General features: G+C 41.2%; 1 protein-coding gene across 3 annotated transcripts in view; it reads right to left on the bottom strand.

Moving 5' to 3' along the window:
* Positions 1–2,005: 2,005 nt before the first annotated feature.
* Positions 2,006–21,954, bottom strand: part of CAPSL (calcyphosine like) — a 38,222-nt gene continuing 18,273 nt past the window's right edge. The window contains exons 4-5 of one of the 3 annotated variants that reach the window (XM_040630500.1): positions 17,482–17,585; positions 10,088–10,671 (exon numbers count right to left, since the gene is read on the bottom strand). In XM_040630500.1, the coding sequence (XP_040486434.1) occupies positions 17,484–17,585 (102 nt within the window). In that variant the 3' untranslated portion in view covers positions 10,088–10,671; positions 17,482–17,483. Of the gene's footprint in view, positions 3,342–10,087; positions 10,672–17,481; positions 17,586–21,954 lie in introns of those variants that run through there. The other 2 variants (XM_040630502.1, XM_040630501.1) reach the window with 2 other exon arrangements.

The raw sequence follows: 21,954 nt of genomic DNA, 5'->3' as shown, positions 1-21,954 counted from the left end.
AAGCGCTTGACACGCCAGTCTCAGAAGTTTTGATTTAGTCTTCAAGGGGTGGGAGTACCTGGGAGGATTTTCATCAGAGGTGTGGCATAATCAATTTCATGTGCATATCAGGGTTTATGGAGGAATCCTATAACACCTTATGCTTACCTGTATTGTCACCACATTGATTTGTCATTACCTAATCTGACTCCCCTATGGGCTTCTAGGTACTCTGGCAGAGTGAACTATGACTTTTTGGGGTATATGTGTGCTGTTACACACAGTACCTAAGATCTAGAAGTTACTCAGTCCAACATGGAATGAATGAAGCGGCATGTTAGTGAATGATATGGTATTAGTCAATGTGCTTCCTCATCACCGTTCGGGTAGAATGATGCCAGGCTAGGATGCTCAGAGGCAGGCACTGCATCCCTGAGAGAGCAGCACATCTGGGCAGCCACGTGTAAGGAGTCGGTTGCCTTCCCCATCCACAGTTACCTCCCCAGCTGCACTCATAACCACTGTAACCACAGAAGTGGGGAAACAATCGGGTGGGGGAGAGAATTTTCCAAAGCTTCATTCCTCTGATGAATATCTGCATTTAATTTTGTTTATTCGCTTATTTAGTTTATTTTTTGAGGCACGTTGAAGTCGAATCTAACTTCTACGTTTTAATGGCTTGTGGCATTTGTATGGGATTTGCGTAGGGCTCGCAACGAGGCAGCTGCTTAGGCAGAGAAAGCCTGATGAATGGAACCTGGTGGGTCAGAGGAATACGTTAACACCCATGAAGTGACTGGTGGAAACAAATGTGAAGCAAACAACACGTGAAGCCCCTGAGGTTTGAAAAATAAAATTTCAATGCCGAATTCTGCAGAAACATTGAGTTGATCTGGTGGACTCCTCAACTGTAAATTATGAGGGTCAATTCCTTCCTACTCTGCTAAAGGTTTCTCAATGAGGAGAGAAAACTCACAGAGGCTGAGAAGGACTTTTTCTTTTTTATGACAAATGAGTTGCTGCAAAGTGTGAATCGAACTAGTCATTAAACAAAAAGGATAAATAATCAGGAAACATTTTAATATTAAGTGAAAGATACTGTTACCCACTGATAACAGTGAAATATCACTTTTACGGTGTACGGAATAATTAGTTTAATTAGATAAAAGTTCAATAACTGCTATTCCATGAGACTGATGACTATGCTGTCAAGTCCCTTTTTTACACATCAGTGAACTTCCACGGATTTAAATGTGAGGCTACGGATGTAGATTTGAGTGATGCTTAGGATTAATTTTTTTTAGTAAAAAAAATCTTTAGTAAAATCAGAACAGACTATAAGCCAGATTCATGCTCAGTGGTGAAATATTAAAACTACTCCATTAAACTTGGAAATAAGACAGAAGAAATTCCGCTGCCCCCACATTTAACATTGTTCTTGAAATGCTAGAAAATGCAATTAGATAAAGAGAAAAGGTAAGAGGCATAAATATTAAACAGGAGGAAACTAAATGATTATTATTAGCAGATGAAATAGCCCAATCTCAACTCAAAGGGATCAAGTAAAAAAAATACACTAAAAGACAGAAAGACTTCATTAAGGTCTTTGATTATAATATTTCCATATGCTGAATTATTTCTTTAAGTCTTCATTGAATATTTATTATGAAACTCCTACTTGCTTGTTCCTCAAGATTCAAGAAACACAGACATATGTGACAAAACAAGTAAAAGATCTCATTCCCCAATCCCACTGCTCAGAAATAATCATATTTAATAAGCGATGTGTAGTCTTCCACATATATACATATGCTATTGTTTTAAATGTCGTGTGGAGAAATACGTGTTCAAGAAGAGCCTGCACAAATCTGGAAAAGAAAAGAATTGAGAAGAAATTAACTATATGAGTGATTTTGACATTTATTCATTTTTTAAAAACAATATAAATAACATTCATTGTACATTTAGAAATGACAAAATGATAATAATCATCAGTGCAAAAAGTTACAAGATTACTTGCCTAGAAATTATAGATATCCCTGGTTAGATTTTCCTTTTTTCTTTTTCTTTTCCTTTTTTTTCCTTTTTTGTTTTTTGACAATCATAGACATAGACATAGAGAACCTATGTGTCCAGATCTGGGTACTTATAAAAATTTCATTTACTCCTAATTAGTGGAGAAAAGGTAGATTATTTAATAGAGATTAGAACAATACACTAGCCATTTGTACATAAAGAGGGAAGTACTTACCAACTTCTTCTAAAATAAATCCAACATAGATCCAAGATATAAATAATTTTTAAAATGAAAACAAATATGCTAGAAAACATGGGCAAATCATTTTATACTTCTTGGATGTGAAAAGCATTTCTAAAAAAGGCACAAAACTCAGAAACCATAGAAGAAAAGGAGTGATACATTTGAGTACATAAAATTTAGAATATTGGTAATTTCTTTATTGAATTAAAAAATGCACAACAAAAAGATAAAAATAAACTGGAAAAATAGTAACTATAAGACAGACAAAGTGCTAATATCCTTAGTATCCAGAGTCTTACAAATCAATAAGTAAAAAATGAGTAATTTAAGAGAAATATGGACAAAGCAGATTACCAGAAGGCTCCCAAAAGTGAAATTTATTCTAAAAATATGAAGTATGCTCACTCTCATTCAGAATAAAAAGTACAAATAAAATAATGAGGTAAATTTTTTGCCTATTAAATTGTGAAAATTAAAAATATTGCTAACCTTCAATGCTGGGAAAGGCATATGAAAATAGGATTTTTCATACACTTTTGGTAGGACTAGAAATCAGGGCAAACTTTTAAGAGGGTGCTTTACATAGCAAAAATCTAAATGGGTATATTCAGAAATTCCATTTTCAAGAATTTTCTACAGAAATAATCACAGAGGAGCTCAAAATACATGTACAAAAAATATCTATACAGCCCTATTTGTAATGGTGAAAAAACATAAATGTTCTAAATAAAATATGGTATATCCATACTACGGAACATTAACAAAGCCACTAAAAGAAATATGGTAGAGGTTCAGATAACTGATAAAGAAAAACATGTATGCCATTTTGTCAAAGGCTTCTAGGAAGAGGGAACTCTGCAGAGGTCTCTGCCTCTCTCTTACCCCCTTCTTCTAGCATATTCCCGCAGTGAGAAAACACCAGATTGAGCTGTGTATCTGTTAGCTGTTGCTGTATTGATGCCCAGTAAAAAACCATGCCGAAACTGAGTGGCTTTAAGCAGCATCACTTAGTGTCACAAATTGGCCCTTGTGTGGGAGTTGAATGACCTAGGCTGGGCTCTGCCGGATGGGTCTACCAGTATCAGCTGGCATGACTCGGCACCTGCAACAGAACAGAAGTCAGCTGACTTAGGCTGGGTTCAACTGGGAATACACTGATCCACCCATGAGGTGCCTGTCTTATCCTTGAGACTACCAGGCCAGTCAAGCTTATTCTTTTCATAGTAGAGGCCCAAGAGAGCAAGCAGAAACACAAAGCCCTTCTGAGGCTTAAGCCCAGAATGGGCACACCTGTCACTTGCACCTCATCCTATTGGCCAAAAAGGTCAAATGGCCAAACCCAGGCTCAAGGAGTGAAGAAATACTTCCTCTTGTGTGGGGACTCTGAATCATACGGTAAAGAAAGCAGGTGAATAGGAAAGGTATAAAGAGTTGAGCCACTAATGTAACCCTTCAGTCAGCTATGAGGACAGATATGAGGCCACATGTACAGGACAACACAAATGTTGTCCCTATCTGAGGAAGCTCTCCTGTCCCACCCATACAGCAGCAGGCCCACAGACACCTGGGAGAACACACACACACACACACACACACTCCTCTCCTAAGTATGAAATTTAATTTTTTTCCTTCAGTCTGATTGACCCAGTCATGTGTGCATCCCTGGACCAATGACAGTCACTAGAGAATGCCATGCACTAAATGGCCTGGAAATGGCTCACTCTCTGGACCCGGGGATGAGATGGGTACCTAGCCAAAATAGGGGGAAGAGGAATGAAATAAAAGATATTAGAGAAGCAAGCAAAAGTGTCTGCTACAAAAGATCTTTTTTTTAATTTTATTTATTTATTCATTCATTCATTCATTCATTTAAGAGAGAGAGAGAGAGAGTGAGAGAGAAAGTCAGTGCACGAGCAGGGGGAGGGGCAGAAGGAGAGAGAGACTCTCAAGCAGACTCCCCGCTGAGGATGGTCCCAACACAGAGCTCCATCTCAAGGCCAAGCTCATGACCTGAGCTGAAACCAAGAGCCAGTCACTGAACAGACTGAGCCACCCAGATACCCTAAAAGATCTTTTTTAAAAGTAGAGAGAGAGAGAGACTATTAGAGTTAGAATATGCTTAGAAAAAACTCTGGAAAGCAAAGCTCCAAAACGTTTTCAGTGGTTATTATTAAGGAGAAGAATGGAATGATAGATGGGAATATAAAAGTAAGAGGCTTTTCAATTACTGTTTTTGTCTTCTTTTCCTTTTGGGAGGAAGTGTACATGTTTTATTATTATAACAAAAATAATTAAAAGAATAGAATGTTTCTCAATATAATTCTTACTTGGAATTAAAACTTTTATTTTTTTCTGTAAAGTTTCTTTCCAAAGTAACATTGATATTGACTTATTCAACTAAAAAATGAGATTCTGCTGTTCTAGAGTCATAATCTGATTTCTTCCTTGTGTTATGGGTCACACAACAGAGAACTTCAAGATTCCCTGTCCTTCCATCTTTTAAATAATTTCTGAATTCACCACACTTCTTCGAGCACCTCTTGGGTGTAAATTGCAGTGATAGATGCTATGGTACAAGATGAAATTGTAACAGGGGCCCAAGTGTGCAAGAGCACCTGTCTCCAGGGGTCCCAAATAGAACGGGTTCAGCCACTCACCACTGACAATAATCCAAAGGCAGAGAGATGACCAGTAGTGAAACAAGAAAAGAATTTATTTCAGCAAGGCCAACACTAGGAAAACAGAGGACTAGTCGCCCAAAGGCCATCTCCAAAGTGCTGAAAATACTTCTAGGTTTATATAAGGAAAATGCGGGACAAAAGTTGGTGGGTATGTTTAGGTGAGCGGTAAAGATCAGGTCAGTCATTGCTCTGGGGTCAATCATGCAGGGTTTTGCTAGCATCAGGGCAGTTGTTATTGCTTGAGGGGTGGTTTCGGTTCCCATCATGGGATGCTTTGCCTGCCGGGTCTTTTGCCTGAGTTAAGAGATAAGTTGTAAAAAAGAACTTCATTAGTTAGAAAGTACAGATTAGGTCAAAATGGAGGTAAGTCAAGTCCTGTTTCAACATGACATGTCTCTATGGTTCACATCTCTTCTTCTTTACCTGATCTGCTAAACTGTCCTGGTGAAAATCTCATAATCCTGCCAAATGGTGTCCATATAAATTTGTGCCTTCCTTTACTGGTGCTTGGCAGTGCTCACTCCCCTCCAATGCCCCCCATGATTCCTGCCAAACCTCCACCTCTCCAAGTCCTCCCATTAAACCTCAGCCCTTCTCATTCTCAGCAGGTGTTTTTGCCTTTACTTTGAGAAAACTGGGCCATGACTCTTTTTCCTCTCTTCCTATTTCCATCTACAAACTCCCAAATTCCCATAAATCCCTACCAACTCTTTTCCCAGTCAATAAATGAGATGTCCCTCTGTCAGTAGAAGACCAAATCAACCATTACTGTCCTTTACTCTACCCTACCCTCCCACTCCAGAACTTTGCCCCTTTGGTTATCTGATATCTCCCATACCTTTGCTATTTTCATTACATTCATAGGCTTTTTACCTTCAAGATTTTCTTATCCATCCAGACCTACACCCTGAGCTTTAGAATCATGCCTACTAAGCTGAACTTCCACGAGTAAATATATCATATGTCTTTTGTTCAAGGTTAAGTTTCCAACACCTAGGACAGTACTCACTGATAGTACAGAATATTTGCTCAATAAATACTTGTTGGTTGAATGAATGAATACCCAACTGCCTATTAGATTTCTCACCTCGATATCCATAGATCTCTCAAAAGTGAGCTCTTCATCCACCCCATTAATTGTTTCTCAAATTTGTCATTTCCCAAGTATGGTAGAGAAGCTGTCATGATTCAATGGACTTAAGAGACCCTGAAAAGAAGGACAGTAGATGTCTCAAGGGTAGCCTTCCCTTCCCCTGCATGCCACATCTAAGAACCATAGAGCAGGGGACACCTGCGTGGCTCAGTAGTTAAGGATCTGAGTCTTCATTTCAGCTCACGTTATGATCTCAGGGTCATGGGATCAAGCCCAGCATCAGGCTCTGACCCTGGAAGAGACATATGGAAATATATAGGTCAGAACAAATTACGGAGGCCTTAAATGCCCTGCCATATGTCTGAACTCTTAAATGGGCTTGGGGAGTTACGGAATGTCTTTAAGAAATGAAGTGATGTGAGTGAACCTGAGGCTTAGGAAAAACCATCCTGGTATTAGCATAAAGGGTAGAGGAAAAGGTATAAGACTGTAGGCACACACTTACCTGGGGACTGTTTCTTTATTTGAAGTAGGAGGAACGCAACATGTGCAGTGCGGAAGGAAAGAAGGGACACCAAAAAAAAAAAAAATCAGCTGACTCTAGAAGTGATGTAAGATAATAGCAAACCCTTCTACGGAGCTTATTTAGCACCAGCTAGAGTTCTAAGTGCTTGCCACATATTAACCCATTTAACCCTCACCCTATGTATAGTTACTATTATCCCCACTTAGCAGATGAGGAACTGAGTTGTGAGACATCAAGTAGTTTGCCTAAGCTTATAAAGCTAGAAGCCACACAGAGTCAGATTTTAAACCAGGCAGGCTGACTCTGGCATTTGTACTCTTACACTCTTGTACTCTTGTACCATTTCTTGGCAAGAGAGGGAACAAAGATCCTTGGGTTTCTACTCATGTGGCCGAAGACACAGACTGAGATAAAAGCATGCTCAGTGTAAGTAGAAGATGGGGCGGGATTAACGGAGGGCAGGGAAAGGAGTAATGAGTTTTCTTTCGGATCTGCTGATTTCAAGTGAACGTGAGCAACACGTGCTGATGTCTACCACCTGGGCTCTTGCAGCCGAAGGAAGTCCGGTCTCCCTTCCTGCCACTTTTGGTAGCTGGCATTATGTGTTAGAGCTAATATCTTAATGATGTCCTGGTTTTTAACTCTACTTGATTCTCAAATTTGCCCTACAATTTCTATCTGTAATAATCATCCACTTTGTCAGTATACAACACTTGCAAACCCTGAAATCTTCCCATGATTTATTAAACTAGGATGATTAGTTATTCTGCTGAATTATTTCCAGAGAAGATCATTCTGATTTAATTTTTCCCCCTAATATGAAACACGAAAGTATCTGATGTCTGTGGTCACTCCACTGTGGCTTCAGTAAGGGACACTCCAAAGAGCATGGAAATAAGATAGCCCTCAGAGGAATTTTCTCTTTACTGTGATATTTTATACACAATTAATTAGAACAGAGGTATATAAAAGTACCCTACAGAGACTTACATTGCCCTCAAATGGGTGAGGCAGGCCTGATCCTGAGTGATTTCATTGACATGTCTAATTAATATATCTACAGTGAAAAATGTGTCCCTTCTATGGGTAGTTGCTCAGCAATGAAGCATTGAGAAAGAGAGAGGTCAGGCAGGGAATCTTTGTTAGTTCCCTCCAGGGATTGTTGTAAAAAGAATATTATGGTCTCACTGGCAAGATGAATGCAATAAACTGTCAGCCTAATTTCATTAAATATTCTAATATGCGTGCCCTTTGTTCTTATTCCAGTGACCAAATAACCTTATAATTATGTTTCCAACAAAAGATCTGCCTCTAGGGAAAACATTTTCTCATTTACTAATATGAATAACATGGTTCCATTACGCAAGATAGGACATAGCTACAACTCCCCACAGAATACTCCTGTGTGGATATAGATGGAAAATTCCTAGCTCCTATACCATAGAGGCCGATAAAGGATGAATTGCCTCAGTGTTGGCATAGCACGAATTTCAAGATCTGGAATAGGGCCATAAGGCCAAGTGACAAGACTGGCTAAGTGGGGAATCATTACCTGATATGCTTGTAGATGTTGTTTTCTTGGTTGCTAACATGGCTAAGGATAGAAAGACCTCCGTTCAATACTCCTCCAACCTGGCAAATATCTTACCCCACATGAGTTAACAAGACCATCAAGCATGCCTCCCTAAGAAAATGGAAGGCGGGTGCACCTGGGTGGCTCAGTCGGTTAAGCATCTGCCTTCAGCTCAGGTCATGATCCCAGGGTCCTGGAATTGAGCCCCACCTTGGGCTCCCAGCTCAGTGGGGAGTCTGCTTCTCCCTCTCCCTCTGCCCTGCTCATTCTCTCTCTTAAAAAAAAAGAAAGAAAGAAAAGAAAAGAAAATGGAAGGCAATGGGAACTGTTATTTTAAGGCAGAAACAGCTAGTGATCCACTAAAATTTGTTGTCTCCTGCTATTAGATAGAGTTGCACTGGCAGGAAGAGTTCCTGACCGGGACTACACTTCCCAGCCTCCCTTGCCCTTAAATATAATCACGTGACTGGTTATCATCAAACAAAATGCAACCAGAAGAGATGTGTGTCTCTTCCAGACCATAGCTTTTCAGAAAGTTCTTCAGCCTTTTCTACACACTCTTCCCCTTCAGGCACCTAGGTATCAATGACTTCAGAGCCCTGGAAAACAGCAGAACCACAAAATGGAGGAATCCTGCAACTGGGAATCACCACCCTGAGGAAAGCTCTTCACTGACCACAAACAGCAAATACATAACACTGCTTCATGAATGAAAACAAAAATAGCTATTGTATGAGCTTTTATAAATTTTAGGGTTTGTTTACCACAACAAACATTACCCTAACATGCCATGTGTATGTCCTCTGCACTGCTTAATAGCATCTGAGAATAATCTGCTAAAAGTGACTGAACGGAGAGCCGCATTGTCACTCTCTCCCATCCTCAAACCCAGAGGAGGTTCTCTGAGCTGGCCTCAGCAAATGTGAGAATTGCATTCTCCATAGTAGATGAATGGCTTGGCAGTCCAGTTTTAGCATCAGTTGCTATAAGCTTGCTCAACATAGGTCTGTCTTAAGAGACGAACCTACTCTCGGTGGGCTGACACATTCAGATCCTTGAGGCTGGAAGGCTGCAGCACTCAGGCTGAGTCCTGTGAGAAATGCTCCCATCGAAACGCCTCCACACAAGACCTCTTGGTAGTGTTATTTCTCTCCTACACATGCCTAGGAGGCACATACATTTTCTTGGTACTTCCTTCATATTTTCAGGACTTAATGGGCAAGGAGAGGATGGCCCAGCAATCAAAAATCACAGATTATGATGGCCAACTAGAGATGGACAAATAATAATCCAAAAGCACTGGAAATATACAAGCTGGTATCTCTATCTCTTGCAACTTGAAGTGTTGTTACCTGAAGACCAGAGGCATCAACATCACAGGGAAGCTTGTTAGAAAGGCTAAAGTTCGAACCCCACTCCAGCCTTGTGAATCAGAATTAGCATTTTTAACAAGATCTTCCAGTGATTTGGGGGCTCATTAAAATTTGAAAAGCCCAACCTTTCATCTCCTCTCCCACCTCATTTCTCCAAGATGAAGGCCTGTAGTTATATGTGCAGTCAACTTCCAGCCACTTTTGTTTCCTGAGGGGCAAATATTAGAGGAAGAAAAATGGTTCAGGAAACCTTGTATTACCTGTCTTGTGGAGGAGCCTAAAAGTGGGTTCCAAAGATGAATTCCTAAAACAGTTTCAAAATCTTCCTCACTGGTGTACCCTAAAGCTCCAGAAAGCCCCTAAGGCTTCTCATAGATACTTCAATTTCTCTGCATACTGCTTTTTGTCCTGATAGACTGACCCAGGAAGTGATCTCACTCCATGAAAGCCTAGCCTTTTACCAAGAGGGCCAACTGAGCTCACCTTCCTTTTGTCACCAGAATCATTTATGTCCCCTGTTCATGCATGTGTAGGCATTTGTTGACTTTAAATCCCTGGACCAAAATATGAAGATAGAAAAAAAAAAGCCCATTAAATTTCAGAATAAAATACATTTTATTTGTATTCACCAAGAGACACATTAAAATAAGTAAGCTCAGGAAATTTTACAAAGTCAGATGTTCCTCCAATCTTTTTATCATCACCCCCTGCTAAGGACTACAAAGGCAGGGAACAAGTAAAGCTGTGGGGAAACATCTACATCCACCCCTGTAAGAAGAATGACTATAGCAAGAGGTACATTACTTCACCTAAGACCCACTTTTCAGTCTCACTTCATGGCTTCCTTCCTTCCTTCTGTTCTTCCTTTTCTTTCTGATTCAAAAAGATATCCTCAGGCATTTAAGCAAATGAATATGTTCCAGGCCATGAAGTAAGATGACTAAAGATCTATTGCTTTTAAAATCCTAGATCTTTCAGAAACTTTAGTTTACACAACATCAAAAATCTATAGCATTGGACTTCTTTCAAAGTCATTTCACTCTCCGAGAGTCCCCGATTTCCAAAAGAATTAATAGGCAGAAAGTCATAATCTCCAGGATTTTGTCATCATTAAAATGAAATAGGCATCGGTGTCAATAGAAGCACTAACACCAGCATAATAGTTCAAAAATTCTTCTTCCGAAACCTGAGAGGGATAAAAGGCGGGGGAAAGAAGGAAATGGTGTCAAAATATAGGAGTCATAGTAGAGCATTTTACATTCTCCCTGAAATGTTTTCTATGGAGTCTGATTTGCCACTGGCAATCAAGCAGAAGTCAGGTAACGGGGGATCAGGGAACCTGGCTTGCCTCTCCCCTCTGAGGCGGGGCCCTTGCAAGGTCTGCTTAAGACCCACCTGCCGGCTGACCGTCAGTTTTTGCACTGAGATAAAAACGTTTCGAGCTGTGCTATCCAATACTGTAGCCACTGACCACATATAGCTTTTTAAATTTTAAATTTGTTAAAATCAAACACAATGAAAAATCGAATTCCTCAGCTGCACCAGCCTCATTTCAATTGCTCACTAGCCATACGTGGCTGGTGGCCGACATCTTGGAGAACACAGCTGTAGAACATTTCCGTCATCACCGAAGGTCTTACGGGACGGCACTACTCTAGAGCATACTTCGTACGATTATGATCATTATTAATAGTTCAGAATAGAGACATTTATAGCATAAATGCACAGATTAAAAAAGCTCTTTAAGGAAAGAAAGTTTGGACCAATCACATAAATAGGGATAGAACTAGAGAATGGGGCATTCCCACGATCCTTGGATGCCCAGGAATCCACAAAGCCTGGATCTAATAGCAGGATGCAAGGCACTAGCCATAAGGGAGGAATGAGAAGGCAAACGTCTCGATTTGGTCAACATGTGTGTTCGTGTTTCATAGCTGTCCCTGTGCATCCTATAATGCACAATGACATTAGAAGAGCAGGAATCAGCCCCTAGTTTCCATTTCTTTCTCCTCCCTCTTAACTTCCCCCGTTCCTTAATACCAGCACACAGAGTATTCTATTCCCCACAGTCCTGGGGCTACCACTCAGAGGCTTGGCATTGTGGGAACTTGCTTGGCCTGCTGGATGCGAGCAGTCCACTCCTGCGGGAAAAGGAATACTAACATCAAATTTTCAAACTCTCATTCTTGGTTGTCAAAATAATTGGGAGGGGGGTAAGTTACATTTTGTCCTTTTAAAAACACGAGCAATGCAATTTGAACAGGACCTTATCATTTTCAAAGAAGAAATTTCATCACTTTCAAGTGAAATATCACATAAGTAACATTTTTAAATGATCCAAAATCAGCATCTGGGAAGTAAACTTTTAGAGAAACATGATATGTAACGTGTTAGCTAGTAAGAAGAAAAATATTTTGGAAAGGCTTTAAAACAGAAACAAAAGCTAGATGAATTCTTTTAGTACAAGAGTTGTTAATGTTTCAAGCCTTCAGTTGAAGAAATTCTACTAAATTAGAAAATCATGTGAATGGCAAGGCACAATATGATAATGTGATAAGTTGACAAAGTCGGTATTAGATATTAAACCATATCTAACTTTGTAGCTCAAAAACTCCATTTCTGGTTCCTCAAAGCAATATCCTAACTGTTGCCACTATGACAAATTCTTGCTTTCAGTGCAGAGACAGCTTATCACTACAAGCATGTATAGCTTTTTAAACAAAATATTTGAAAATTTATAGCATAAATGTCACAGAAATTCCGCTTTATAAAATATTGTTTTTCAGCTTCAATTTCTATTAAAGATACTATCAGAATAGGATTTACATATAAGAACTCCTCACTGTCTAGAAAGCAGTTTGTGTCCCAGCTAAGTACATAAAGCATTGCCACTGAACTATTGGCCTAGAGCCGTTTTCAGATATGTGGGAACTTTTTATGACTAGCATATTAATTACATTTATGTGCAAATAGGTATCTCCAAGAACCTGTAGAGCACGTGCACATAGGCAGGCACAGCTCTTCTAACCTTTACATACTGGCTTGCTTCACAGCCCAGTCTGTAGTATAGACGAAGCAGAGGTAAATTTTCCCTCAAACCCTACCTAAGGGAGCTCAATTAGAGGAGCCTACATCAATGGTGACTAACTACACTTACTGTGCGGCTTCAAAGATAATCTTAAATAATTGGATGTTGAAGGATACTGCTAAATGAGGTTTTAGGCATGACTAAGGAGGAAATCTGAAGAGCAGAGTTTATTCCTCAGTCCCCTTGGAAACTAAAAGAATGACCTGGGTTTCAGAAGGTAATGCCTGAGATTTGGTAATGCCCTGCGTCTGTGCTGCACTTTATCCCATCGAGGTGGAAGCACTCGAGGCTCACTAAACCCCCAGCAAGAGCAAACTACGCTGCCCTCTGTCATTTTCTCTCAATTACAGGTTCCTTTTCTGTTCTAAGGCTCTCTCAGAGCATGCGGCCTGAGTGTTTCTAGGAGACCGGCAACTCAGACCTTTCAAGTTTAAGATCAAGGTGTTCCCAGAATCAATACCAGTGTCTGAGTGCCAAGTGCTAGGGTTTGTAAAGAGAAAGTTACTCACGTCTGTCATGACAGGATTACAAACTACATACTCAGATCTTGCTTCAGTGCTCGAGCTCTGAGTCACAGGGTCCCTCTTACATTTATTACAGGGTCTCGTGCAGACTGAAACTGGAGGTGAATGATAGTTACATGGGCAGTGTAATGGGTGTGACCCTTTGCACCTCTGAGCTTCGTGCCACTTGTCCCCATGTTGGGAGTGAGAGTGGGAACAGGAAACTCGTGGTGCTCACAAGAACTTTGGTGAGACAGAACTTGTGTCAACCATGTTCAGTGGCTGTTAGAATGTGTATCATACTCCAGAGAAATCATCCATAAATAAATTCCATTTATGAAGAGTAAGAAGAATCTGGAACAAAAGAAAATAGGCCAGTACATTTTGAGATTTTTCTTTCTCTGATACGATATACCTTTCTGGTTGTTGCAAGGTCCATTATCAAAACCTCAGCTACGGGTCAGTGGCTCATCTTTTCGGTGGGTTCACTCCTAAAGAGCACCTTTCACTCTATTCTGCTGAGGGAAGATACTGGCTTTGGTGAAGCAGGTGAGAAAATAAAACAAGAAGGTCATGCTATTCTCAGAGAGGAAGAGCTGCTGCACCACAAGCTTCTCACCGCACCAACTGAGGTGGCAAAAGAACTCTTCTCACACAGCAGTGTTCTCAGAACCCCCATCAATCATTTGTTTATGTTTCTTTCAACAGATTTCACCCGTCATCTGTTTTACAAGACATAATTTTGGGGGATTCATTTAGTGAGATTTTTTTCTTTAATGACAAGGAAAAAACTAGTTGTCTCTATCAAGGTTATGCAGTTTCCACAACAGCAACTTGGAGGAGTAGATCCATGCTTAGAAACATTGGCTTTCCAAAGGATCAATTACATGAAGATAACATTATATGACAACCTGTCAGATCCTTGGCACCTTTGTTTTCCCTTGAATCATAAGCATTTCTAAAATTTAAAACTTTGCTGCTTCTTTCAACAAGCACTTAATTTACAAGAACAGTCTTTAATTTCCCGGAAAGCAAGCTTGTTGACTGATCTGAGAAATTGGAATTTGTGGGGTTTTTCATTCTGTGCCCCAGAGAGTTGTGCATAAATCCAAAAAGGTATACCACTCAGAGGGTGTTAGTGGAATTTCATGAAGAAGGAGAAGGACACCCACACACCAGCCAAGAATAAGTATTTGGTTAATTTCATCTCTCCGCTTGATTAAACATCAGCAGAACAAATTGCATCTGTAGCTTGCCTAAAGAGGGTTGAATCATTACCGACTTGTACTCTCGCGGCTGAGTGAGGCAATCCACACTGGCCAAGAGAAGTGAAGGGCTGACATAATGATCTGCCTCCAAGAATAGAGGGGTGTTTTCCTGACAGTGTCTTGATAGATTGCCCACATTCATCAGGTTTACCACATGATCCTACAGCACACTGCCGTAGAAAGGGTCCTAACTATCCTGGCTTGGGTGCCTATGCTACCCCTCCTCTCTGATCGCTTAACTGTGGGCTATTAGTTTGGTTTCAAAGCCAGTGGTTTTATTTGCATTTATCCTAGCCCCTTCAGCCTAGAGTAGAACAGGGCACCTAGCAGTGACTCAATAAATATTTGTTATGGGATATATTCAGCCTAAAACTGTAATGTGACAAAAGCAATCCACGGTCTATTTGGTGGGGACCCAGCTCTGTCTTAAAAGCTGCTCTTAGGGTATGAAGTGTTGCTCCATGCTGCCACCAAACCACAAAGAGCCATGCATCACGCTGCAGAGTGCCATTTGGGTCTGGGAAAAAATCCTATCAAGGTTTGAATGTCTATGAAAATTAGCCATGCGGATAGGCTGAAAGAATTCTGCCTCAGGCTACGACACCAGTGCTTCTTGGATTTCTCACTTGCACTGTAAACGGAATTCAGGAAGGATGGGAACCAGCCCTTAAGAAGCTGGTTAGGGGCACACCTCCGTTCTTGCCTAGGTTGCCTTTGGGGGCAGTTAGAACCCGATTCAGTACTGATATTGGTGGCTTCTTCTGGCCAATCCTGATTCTCAGAATTTTTGCATACACTGTTTCTGTTTCATGAAAAGCTGCTAAGCTCATTCTCTCCTCTTTGGCTTGCTTGGTTACTTCGTATCTGGGGTCCAGGCCCCACAGGTAACGTGCTCCTAAGGGTTGGAGATATTTTATTGTGTTTGATCTTCTGATCTCAGTGTTTACTTTTTAAATTGCAAATGGAGTTATATTTAAATTGTGTAGGTTAAATAAACAGAAAATATACCCAGAAAAAGTGTTGTTAGCAAATGATTTTTTTTAAATGACTCTTTGTTCCTCCCACGGCTACCAGAAGGAGTAAGAGTTAAATAATGAGTGAGTCCTGACTAGGCCAAAAATCACAGATAAGACTCAGAATAGGAGTGGAGTGATCCTTGACCATCAGGTTGTTAGATCTTGTTTACGGGCAGCGAGAGGACCTTGGTGGAATCCTCGCTTGTGGGCCAGAACCTGACCTGCTGGAAGGTAAATGTGGCCAAATACACGCTGAGGTCGAGGTTATCTGAAATCTGAATGCTGTGCCCCAATTAGACAGGAAGCACAAGCATGACTGGGGAAGACGAAGCTGAGAGCTACAACCTAGTCCTTGTTCAGAATGCTAACTCTATGGCCCCAGTTAAGCAGAGGCATGAGTCATTCCCAAAATCAAAGACACAAATCTATCTAGAGCAGTAAGCTTGAAATCATGGCCAGGAAACCAGGGACCTCTCAACAGCCATAATCTGCAAGGTGCAGGTTACAGAAAACATGGATTTTTTTCCTACACATTCCATCATAATCTCTTCTGGATTTCTACCTCATTTGTACATATTTCTTCATAACCCTTGGCATCTTTTGGCCTGCCAATCTCTATATAAGCCTAGGTAATAAAGCCAGTGGAAAACCAGACTTGTGCAATTAATTTTTGAAGAACTAGCTTCCCATAATTTGGGGATGTTCTCATCCTCAAGAAAAAGGTCACTTGTCCAGGGTGTCATCAGAGTAAGTGGGAGATTAGCTTCTTGACAACAAATAAACTGCTATGATTCTCATCTGGAAACACCTGCTTTCACAAATTTTAAATCAATGTGTATCTTGATCTCCACTTCCAACTCTGTGAGATAAAAAGTAAACAAGCGAATTGCTATAAAATACAGCAAATGTGTTTGATTGACCTTAAACCCAGAGTCACTTAAATACATGGGATCTTCAAGGGGACTATCATCCCAATCCATGTCCCAAACCAGGGGATGAATGCAGCCAGGGACAGAGGTGACAAAAAGGACTGTCCTTGAGTGACAAGGCAGGTGGTCATTATCTCCAGCACCATAGCCAAAGGGCTGGTCACTCTGCTTTTACCTCTGGCCCCAGACACAGAACACTACAGAGGGACAGTGGTGGATTCAATATCTTTTTGCTAGCAGCTGGGGCTGCCTTTGCTTGGAAGCCTTTCATGGGGAGATTCTCACACATGGACATTAGGAAGCCAAAGCTTAGAGCTGGAAGGAGAACACTCTGGGCCATGAAGTGTCAAGATGGAAAACCGTCCTTGGAGTAGGCCTGCTATCCTAGTCTATGTCATTCTCCACCCTCTTGTACTGGTGGGAATATCAACATTATTGGCCCATGGCAGGGAGGGGGGGAGATGAACATTCCACCAGACAAAGGTTTGCTGATATGGTCTGCCCACTCAGACTCAGATTTTATGAGGTCCCACATAAAATCTGAGAGCACAGCCTAGCCTCAAACTTTAACCACACGGATGGTCCTAGCTTAACTGCTCAGGAAATGGCCTCTCACAGACAATTTAGATGACCCAAAAATGTCATTCTAAATCTATTCACCAAACTGAGGCTTCCCTAAACCACTGGCAGAGAAACTCAAGATTCAGGTATAAAAATTGAGGCTAACGTGTGGTTCTCTTCTGGTCCCCAATTTGGAGCTGAAGCACTTAAACATTTACAGTCAGTTATAAAAACAGGTGAATTCTCTCACCTAGAAATGGACCATGTAAAAGTGGAGAAAGACTGTGGGTGCATGGGTGGGGATTATAATTAAAATAGTCAAACTTCTATTACTGGCCAAGGAAGGCACCTGGGTTTATTAGACGTGTGTATGTATCCTAGAGCCTGGTTCTAGTAGCTTTTTGAATCTTATGTTAGTTAATTTCTCTAGTAGAGCTAAGAAAACAGCTTCAGAGAAGTGAAGTCATAGGGAACTACATACTGTCATTTCTGCCCTAGAAAATGCAGTGTGTGTCGACACTAAAGAAACACTGGGATGAACATGAAATCAAATGTGATCCTGGTTTGAGGCTGATGTTTAACCATTTGGAGCCATGTGGCTGTACCCAAGGCCCTGGTCCCCAGGTCCTACATTTAGAGCTTCCAGGCGGTTCTCATCATGACAATGAAATACACATCTGTGTCAATGGATGCGCTCACCCCTGCATAGTAGTTCATAAACTCCTCGGGGGTCACCTGCAGAGGAAAAGTCAGAAACAAAAACAAAACTTTGCTTCCCACCACTTCAGTGGAGGTCCATCTCCAGGACCTGTAAATGCGAGGGAAACTTTGGTCAAGGCTTTTTAGTGACACAGATCAAGAATAGATCTCAGACGAGAGGAAACAGTCACGTTGAGGACGGCCCTGAGGGGTAGCAGAGGGGAAGGTGGGTAGAAAGTCTTGAAAATTTCCAGACCTATCTAAATGGAAAGTGAGATACAGGTTCTCGCCTTTCTTTAACAGCAGGAGCCCATCTGCGTGGATATGTGCGACTGAAACTCAGAATAAGAAGTTTCTTTAGCAGTAGTTAGTACGGGCTTTCTGTGACACGTCAGAAATAGCACCACAGGTCCTGGGTCAGGGCAAGTAACGTTTCACCTTTCAGAAAGTGGGATTCTGTCCTGTGGATAAAGAAGTCGATTTCTAGTTAAATACTCTTTGGCTTCATGCTTTTTTAAGATAGAACTTACTCATTTCAAGGCACAAAGTGAGTAAAAATAAAAAAAAAAAAAGGCATCCCCTGCGCTATGCTTCCCTACACCACACTGGGTGGGTCCTCTCTCCATCCTGTGCCTGTAACTGTCTCTTGGGAACATCAACTGATGTGTTTACCTAGGCTAGAATTGTATATTACTTTCCTTCTAGAAGGAAGAAACCTTAGTTATCAATCTTATTTTTTTAATAGGTGCAGGCGATACGTACACTGCAGTGCAACCATACCGGCTGATGTGATCAGATCACTCAGGGAAAGAACTGTCTTCCTGTTTGAGCTCTGTACCGATCGACGTAACCCCCAAGTACAGCCCCGCTTACGTGCGAGGACACAGACACAGTGATGATGGCTGTTTAGGAAACGTATTGTTCTCTAGTTAGCCCTCAATTTTGAGTGTCACAAGGGATTAAAAACATCACAAAAAGTGAAACCCATAAGTAATTCAAAACCCCTCTTCCACAGAGTGCCCACCTGTATCTTCTAAGAATCGTTGGAACTGATTGACCCACTTGCCCTTTTTTGCTGCCATTATGAGTGAACGGAGAAAAAAAGTCACAGGATCCCTATTTCTCTCCCTGTACCCACCCCCCACACACCCCCAAATGGTAAAGTGCAGAAGAAAGAAACTCATTGGACTGAACTGATAGTTAAGCTGGGCTTTTCAGTGGCCTAGAAGTAGAAGGGAGTGTGTCCATAGCTTGTTTCTAAAACTAGGATATCTTTAACACTCTCCATTCTTCCATTTCTTTACCTACGTCCTCCTTTGCATTCCCCCTTATCTAGCATTAAACCTCATCTGAGAGTCAGGTTACATAAAACTGGACCTCAGAGCTAAGATATCTGATCACTTCAGAAAAGGCCATCAGTTATTCCTAGCGAGGTGTCTCCTTGTTTCCTTAGACGCAACTTATACTGAGAATAGCCTGAATCACAAATCCTGTGATTTCCCCACGTTTGCCCTCATCATAGTAAATCACTTCTCAGTAATAATAACTATGACTATTTAATTGTTTTGTTGGACATCAGTAAAAAGTAAGAAAGTGGACACCCCTGCTCCTCGTCAGCGTCTTGACTATGCTACCCTTAGTGGATAGAATATTTATCTTATAATGGAGAAGGTCCCAGATGGGAGCAATGGAAATATTCGAGTCATGATACAGAATACAGTACCCTTTTCTCTGTTTAAGACTGATTTTAAAAACTCATAAAATAAATTTAGGTTATTTATATACACTCCATAATATATTTAAAATAGTTTTAATCATTAAAAAATCTACAAGAAATAGACAACAAGACCCATATTCTCTCAAAGGCTCATCCACTTCTGAGAGATTTTTTTAAATATTTGTAATGGTAAAATAACATATATAAATGAAAACTTCCAAACCTAGATATTAAAAAAATGAGAAGGGGAAGTCTCACCCAACTAGGATAGAATAGGAGAGGGGGAAGTGCTTGGGTGGCTCAGTTGGTTAAGCGTCTGACTCTTGATTTTGGCTCAGGTAACGATCTCAGGGTCATGAGATTGAGGCCTACCTCGGGCTCCGTGCTCAGCGGGGAGTCTGCTTGAGATTCTCTCTCTCCCTCGGCCTGTACCCCTCCCCCTGCTCACACACACTATTTCTCTCTCTCTCTCAAATAAATAGATAAATCTTAAAAAAAAAAAAAAAAAGAATCAGAGTGAAGAAGTTTCACTCCGTACATTATTCAGTTGCTTCCGTACCTCTACCCATACGGCGTCTGGTGCACAGGCTGCTCGGAGGGCTGGATGTGGGATTATTAGCACAGAATCCATTACACGGAGCTCCATGACTACTGTAAACCCCGGGAGCCTTTATGACTACTTGAGAGCTTAGCCCAGACGATTAAAAGTTGACAAATTTGAGCATCGTCCTTAGCTGAGCAGTACACTAAATTTCTTGCCTTGTGGTAAATTCTGTCTTACTTGGATATCAGCTATATTTTTTAACCATGAATGAGCGCACTGGCTTCAAACGTAGCTACGCTTCACCACAAGAAATCTTAATGTATAAGACAACTCAATTTGGAAAAGATAAGTTAAGAACTAATTATTCTCTTTATAAAAGAATTGACCACGGAGTTTCTTTACATCAACAGTTCCTTGCGCATTTAAAACATGATTCAACGTACAAAAGTCTGAATCACACTTTACCTTTCAGAAACATTTTCATTATGCCTTTTAGGTGAGACCTCCCTGGAAAACCCTTAGCACAATACCCAGTAGATAAGTACTCAATAAATGATCAGGATCTATAATCATGCCACGTGAGGTTCATGTGCGTATTATATGTAGTAATTACAAAGACGCACTTCCGAATCTTTCAGAGACAAGGATCTCAAATGTGAATGTGACTAAGACTTATCTGGGGCACTTACTAACCCTGCAAATCCTTGATCTCCACCCCAAAAAAATCAGACCCTGTAGTTCTGCGGTGCAGCCAGCAATGGGCATTCTTAATATGTCCCCAGCTGACGATCACGCAGCGTCAGCTGGGTATCAGTACAGGCTCTGTGATACTCAGGTCATACCAAACGCTGTAACTGCTAAAAACCCCAGGGACCTTTGTGAGTGCTTGAAAACTGAAGAGGGCTTGTTAAAGCAAACGTCAAAAGGGACAGGGGTGGGAACTTGAAATCAGCTGAATCATAACAACCGGCCACTTTGACTTGGGTTAGAGCAAAGGGCAGCTGAGGTTTCCCCTGGCAACGAGGAGGAGGAACCACCTGCAGGGGGAGGCCCTGGGATCTCACGCAGAGGTGGGCTAATTTGGGGAAATGGCAGTTGACAATTTTTCCACTGCCATTTCAGAGATCAAAGGCCAGCGATGTTGGAAGAAAACATGTGGCTCCGTTCTGTTATTTCTGCCCCTAAGCATTAGGTTGCCCTACAGAATCTAGCCCCCTCTCCCCCACCCCTGCTTTCTTTTAATCCACCTCTATAATCCCTTCAACTAAAACGAAGGGTATTTCTCTGTCTCCAACGGGAAAATGTCAGCAGGAAGGAAAGAAAGGTTGCTTTCCTAGTCCCCTAACCTCTTGCTAATAAGACTTACCATGAAATTTCATAGAAAAACTTGGGGGAAATTCCCTTCAGAAGGGGAAGCCTTGTTTCCTATTCTTATCATTGCCATCTTTTCGTCCCGCCCAGTGCCCAACTAATCCTTCTTGTGTGACATGGCGGTGAGGAAGAACCCTCCCCAAGGTCCTGCTGCTCTGACTGTCAGCCAAGGAGAACACTCCCTTCCCTTCCCCATCATCAGAGCCTTCAAGACACCTGACAGCAGAACTGGGGCCAAGTTCAAACGTCCACTTACAGCTTGATAAAAGACAGATGACACTGTCATCTCAGCCTGGACACCGTAGCAGAGATGCAACTCCTTACCCTCCCAAGCTATGCTTTTGTAACTTGAAGATACCGGTTAATGGAGGTGGGTGGTTGCTTTTGTTTTTAAGCTCACTGTAGTTTCGCCATGCAAGTTCATCTCAAAGCTCGCTATCGATGAAATCAAAGTAAATCCTATTCCCTGGCATTTCCTTCACTGAAAGCCTCCCGTAAATGGCACTCCTACATAGCAAAGTGCAATGACAAACAATGTTGCGAGGATGAGTGTGAAAATCATTGCCACATCCTGAAATACCTTGTGAATCATGTCCCGAAAAATTAAATTATGGTTTCGTTTTGAACTTAAACAGATTTTGTTGTAGTCTAGTTCGTTGGAATGTGGCTGGCTAAGTATGCTAAGTATGGGAACCATGAAACAGAGTGTTAAGTCAAAATACCACATTCTCCCGATGACGGGTATTTAGCCGTATGTGGTTCCCTTACCAATA

This window comes from Ursus maritimus, unplaced genomic scaffold (genome assembly GCF_017311325.1).
Source record: "Ursus maritimus isolate PB19 unplaced genomic scaffold, ASM1731132v1 scaffold_15, whole genome shotgun sequence".
Taxonomy (NCBI): Eukaryota; Metazoa; Chordata; class Mammalia; order Carnivora; family Ursidae; genus Ursus; species Ursus maritimus.
This window is presented reverse-complemented; position numbering and strand designations above follow the sequence as displayed.